The sequence below is a fragment of the Oryza brachyantha genome, chromosome 1 (genome assembly GCF_000231095.2).
Source record: "Oryza brachyantha chromosome 1, ObraRS2, whole genome shotgun sequence".
Classification (NCBI taxonomy): domain Eukaryota; kingdom Viridiplantae; phylum Streptophyta; class Magnoliopsida; order Poales; family Poaceae; genus Oryza; species Oryza brachyantha.
In genome coordinates this window covers 4,591,428-4,596,514 of record NC_023163.2, presented here as the reverse complement: position 1 = coordinate 4,596,514, position 5,087 = coordinate 4,591,428, and the positions used below count along the sequence as shown (strand labels likewise).

Genomic DNA, 5,087 nt, shown 5'->3' with positions numbered 1-5,087 from the left:
AAAACGCTGTGTTCGATTATCCATGCAACTAGTCCTATATAACCATCTCATTACATACTTCTAAACCCGTTTGAAACATCTAAAATTATCTAATTTACGTTATGGCTATTTGATGTGTATAGATGTATGATTTAATTATTATGAAGCTAAAAGTTTAGTCAGAAAGATCATATAATATACTTTTATTAACAAATTCTACAAAACACACCATTTAGATGCTTGGGAATTACTCCCCGTGAAAAATTCTAAATCTGTAAAGGAAAAGAGCATGATCTAATACAGGGGTGGATCCACAGTATGTTGAGTGGGTTTTTAGGACTCCACTCAAATTTAATATTTAGTATATTACTAATGTGTAATTAAGTAAACAAGTTTTGAGCACACTAACAATTCAAATAAAGTGCCCCTATTTGATTTTTGGGCTAGATCTGCCACTGGTCTAATATAACATAACATTTATGTCTGTTTAAACAATACAAACTAGGGTTAAACAGTGCTACTGTGGCCACGTTCGGCGTGTGTAGTATGAGGGTTAGTTATCCCGAGCGAAAAACGTATTAATAGATTGGTACATGATTAATTAATTATTAATTATACAAAATGTAAAATATATTAATATGATTTTAAAGTAACTTTTCTATAGAAAATTTTCGTAAAAAATATACCTTTTAGCAGTTCGGAAAGCGTGCACATGAAAAATAAGGGAATTTTGGGTTATTAGTGGGAGAGCCAAACGTGGCCTCATTACACCTAATCAACCTTTTGTCATGCTTTTTAGTATCAATTGCCACTTTAAAAATAGGTCTATTAGACAATTACTCTTATACAGTAGTAATATTTCATACCCTATTTTCAGTCCATTCTTCCATGTGGTATTATGAATCACAAAATCTATCACCGTGAGACTTAACCGAACTCTGTTGGATTGTTGTCAAAGTAGGCACATGAGAGTTGAGCCTCTCTAATAGCCAAAATCCTCAAGTATACATTCGACGTTAATATTGTTTATTTTGTACTATATTCTACCTTTTCTTTCCAAAATAGATAAACCTGGTACCATATAAGATATATTTTTTATTATCAATTTAGACAAAACTATACTTTTTCCATTAAAAAAAACAAGTAGCGGATAAAATACATCCTATTACTAAGAATATAAATAAATTATGTCTTATCTAGTTTGTTTATTCCGTAACAAAAGGATCGTATCGCAATATACTCTAGAATTAATCTATGCCACTATTGACTCTATTAACCGGATTTAATTATGTTATGTTAAAACTGGCCCACCCATCAGTGAGAGGAGGTCCACGGATCAGCTCTGTAGGCATAAACCATGGAGGCAATGCGCGCGCAGTGTCTCCTTCCCGGTTTCCCTCTTCTTCTTCTTCTTCCTCTTCACCTGCTAACCACCAGCTGTTGCTAGCTGTCTCTCTCTCCTCTTGTCATGTGACCTCCCCTCCCATCCCCTGCTCCCCCTCCCTATTATTTCTCTCTCCCCCTGTCCCTATCATTCCATTGCCCGATTTAGCGCAGGAGCCGGACCGACCCGGCCCCCTCGCCATCCACTCGCCGTTGTTTTCGCAGCAGCGGCGGCGGCGGCGGCGGCGGCAGGAGCAGCAGCAGCAACAAACACGCGAGCGAAAACGAGGGCCGCACAATCTCCGGCACCCGCCGTCCTACCTACATTAGTGTCCGGGGCGCTCGGCGACGGGGAAGGTTTCGGGCGTCGCGCCATCGATCGCGGGCGCGCATTCGCGTTGATCCCCGGGCCAGGCTCCCTTCCCGGCCATGGCGCAGCTGCCGCCCAAGATCCCAACCATGGCGACAGCTTGGCCGGAGTTCGGGGGCGGGCACCACCACCACGCCCACGGCCACCATCACCAGCGCAGCCCTTCCATGGGGGCGTTCCTCGCGGCGCCATTGCCGCCGTTCCCGCTCCCGCCGCCGGCGCCGGCGAACGGCGGGGCGCACCAGCAGCAGCAGCAGCAGCCTTCCTGGGTCGACGAGTTCCTCGACTTCTCGGCTGCCAAGCGCGGCGCGCACCGCCGCTCCGTGAGCGACTCCGTGGCCTTCCTCGATCCCGTTGCCGACGACAATGCCGGCGTCGGGGCGCACGACTTCGACCGCCTCGACGACGACCAGCTCATGTCCATGTTCTCCGACGACCTGCAGCCGCCACCACCGCAGCAGCAGCCTGCCGCGCCCGCGGCGAGCGCGTCGTCGCCGTCGGACCACAACAGCATGAATGACGAGAAGCAGGACAAGGGCGAGACAGAGGAGGCGCAGAGCGAGTGCGACGGCGCCACGCCGGGGCAGCCGGCCTCCCCGGCCACCGTTGATCCCAAGCGTGTCAAGAGGTACTAAAATTCGATCAATGCACAGCTTGCAAACCGCAGAATTCTCCAATTTTTCCTCATCGTTCTTGCTCCGGCCCCGCAACCGCAGGATCCTGGCGAACCGGCAGTCCGCGCAGCGGTCGCGCGTGCGCAAGCTGCAGTACATCTCCGAGCTGGAGCGCAGCGTCACGTCGCTCCAGGTGCGCTCCGAATTACCACTACCGCATTTCGTCCCGGAATTGCGCGCGAGCCGTGAATTTGACGACCTCGAACCAATTTGGCGTTCTTTTTTCCTTTTCTCGAGCAGACGGAGGTGTCGGCGTTGTCCCCGCGCGTCGCGTTCCTCGACCACCAGCGCTCGCTGCTGACGCTGGGGAACAGCCACCTCAAGCAGCGCATCGCCGCACTCGCGCAGGACAAGATCTTCAAAGATGGTGACCGCCATTGCCACCTCAATTATGCCATCGTTCTCACAATGCCGCTGTCCGAATTCAATCCAATTCGGGCTTATTACATGCACGCGACACCGACTGCACCCAAATTCCGCAGCTAACTAACACCGTTGCTGAATTTCTCTCTTCTCTCTGCTCAGCTCATCAGGAGGCACTGAAGAAGGAGATAGAGAGGCTGCGGCAAATCTACCACCAGCAAAGCCTCAAGAACGCGGAATCCACACCGGCCGACGCGGCCGCCCCGGTCCGCGGCAGCGACAAGGCCGACCTGATCGCCAGCGAGGGGACCGCCGCGCCCGCGGCCTCGTGATCGATCGGCCGAGATCCGGACGCGCTGTATGTAGTGAGGTGGCGCTGGCCTCGGCGCCGCGGCAACCACGAGCGTTGCCGCGGGCTGGCCGGCGCCATGTTAGGTTTGGTGCATTGTTTGGGTTTGCATTCTTTGGGGTGTAATGTAACATGGATTTGTTCATTCAGGTTGCTTTGTTCATTCTTGTGCATCCTCTGCTTCTGCTCCTGATTCTTCTCTACTTCCCTGATTTGTAATTTTATTCCGGCATTTTGGGCGAAGGTTGTAGCTAAGAATTGTAATTCAGATTGGGTGAGGTCAAGTGTTTTGTTTGCCTGGTTTTTTTTGTTGTTGTATCTGATAAATCAAATGTAATGTTTCTTCGTTTTACCCTTGTATGTATGTATTTACAGCTATTAGTATATTGCCCATACGTTGCAATCAAATTTTATTATAAAAATAGTTATGAAAATAGAGTTAAAATGGTTTAATATATAGATCTCAGTTATTTTTTATTTTAAGTAATATGAGAAAGTTAATTGTGAGATATTTGACAGATTTAACAGCATCACTGCTTCTTTCACCCTTCCCTCTCCTTTAACAATCCATCTTTCTTCTCGCCAAGTGTTACGAAGCTCGCATGTAAAGCTCGTCAACACGTTACTGTGCAATATCTAACCATTTTTTCGCCCTGCCGATCGATGCCTGCTTTACAATCAAGCACAGGGTAACACCGCGGCCGTCCGTCACATGCATGCAAATTCGCGCGTCGACCAAACAACATGCACGCGTACATACAAGCATCACATTCCTTGCTGTTTCATCGCGAGATTTAAAAATGGCGGCAGGGAGAGGAGAGGAGGACTGTGCGAGAGAGTGTGTGCGGGGGGGGGGGGGGGGGGGGGGGGGTGGTGGGGGGGAGGTGCCTTGCTTTTGCTGCAAGAGATAGGCATGTTCCTCTGGGGCATGTGCATGTGCGTGCTGCGCGCCCGTATCGGCCGGTACAAGTTAACTCTGGCGGAAACGGGTTAGGTTTAGCGTAGTACGTCCATGGTGGTGGTGGTGCTGCTGCTATCCTTGGACATTCGCGAGAGTAATTATGGGGGTGTTTTTGGATTTGGGCTCTCTGGCTTCGCTGGTTCTCGTCAGCTTGCCCAAGAGGGAGAAACATTTCGGAGAAACCACCGGGTGACGCACATGCCCAAGCAATGGATAGGGATAGCCTGCTCCTTTTGTAGTTTTGTGATGCAAATTTTGGCCTCAGAAAACCGGAAGAAAATGCTATTCCATTGCAGTTCCGTACTTGGTACTGAGGGGTGTTTGTTTTCCTCTGACCTTTTTTAAGTCCCGGTTACATCGAATGTTTAAACACTAATTAGAAGTGTTAAACATCCAAGGCCTTGTATTGCCAACCCTATTAGTGGAGATGATGACGACCATGGGCATGGCTTGGAGGCAATGGCTATGGGCATTTGTAACAAGAGAAGATATGTGGTTGATTACCAAATCAGAGCTAAAACCTTTTGGGCCAAATCCGCTCATATGCTTTGTGGCGGACGGTGACATGCGAAGCTAAAGGACCTCCTCCTTCAGTCTTCATGGCAGCAGTAGGCGTGCTTTCACAACGGCAAGCGGTGAACACATGGCTGATCCATGTGTTGATGAGGGTGATGGCTACAGTTACGGTGCGATTGGCTACCCGAGTAGTTGTGCCTCCCATCCTCTCAGCACCATGCCCTCACAGAGTTAAGCGCCGACTCTAAGACTTTGATGATGACATGGATCAAGCTAGGGAAAATATGGATTCAGTTACTTCGGTAGCATCTGATTGACATGGGCGACATATGTGAGTACCACACACTTTCTTGGCGGCAATGATCTCTGCCCCGATGTGGACATTTTGGGTGAAAACCTATCTCTAGGTATTCGAAATAGCAACAACAACATCCTAGATATCGTAACCTTCTCGGAGACATTGCATTGGATGTGCCTCGCTGGTTTGGCTTG

The 5,087-nt window shown here is 49.0% G+C and overlaps 1 protein-coding gene across 1 annotated transcript; it reads left to right on the top strand.

Moving 5' to 3' along the window:
* The first annotated feature begins 1,386 nt into the window (after positions 1–1,386).
* Positions 1,387–3,525, top strand: LOC102712300 (basic leucine zipper 2-like). The gene is made up of 4 exons (XM_015839381.2): positions 1,387–2,360; positions 2,449–2,539; positions 2,647–2,773; positions 2,932–3,525. The coding sequence occupies exons 1-4, from the start codon at positions 1,792–1,794 to the stop codon at positions 3,099–3,101; spliced, it is 957 nt and encodes a 318-aa protein (XP_015694867.2). The 5' UTR covers positions 1,387–1,791; the 3' UTR covers positions 3,102–3,525.
* The last annotated feature ends 1,562 nt before the right edge of the window (positions 3,526–5,087 follow it).

Coding starts and splice junctions, on each gene's coding strand:
- LOC102712300 (XM_015839381.2), top strand. CDS start 1,792: ATGGCGCAGCTGCCGCCCAAGATCCCAACCATGGCGACAGCTTGGCCG. Junction 2,361..2,448: donor GATCCCAAGCGTGTCAAGAG/GTACTAAAATTC, acceptor CCGCAACCGCAG/GATCCTGGCGAACCGGCAGT. Junction 2,774..2,931: donor GGACAAGATCTTCAAAGATG/GTGACCGCCATT, acceptor CTCTCTGCTCAG/CTCATCAGGAGGCACTGAAG.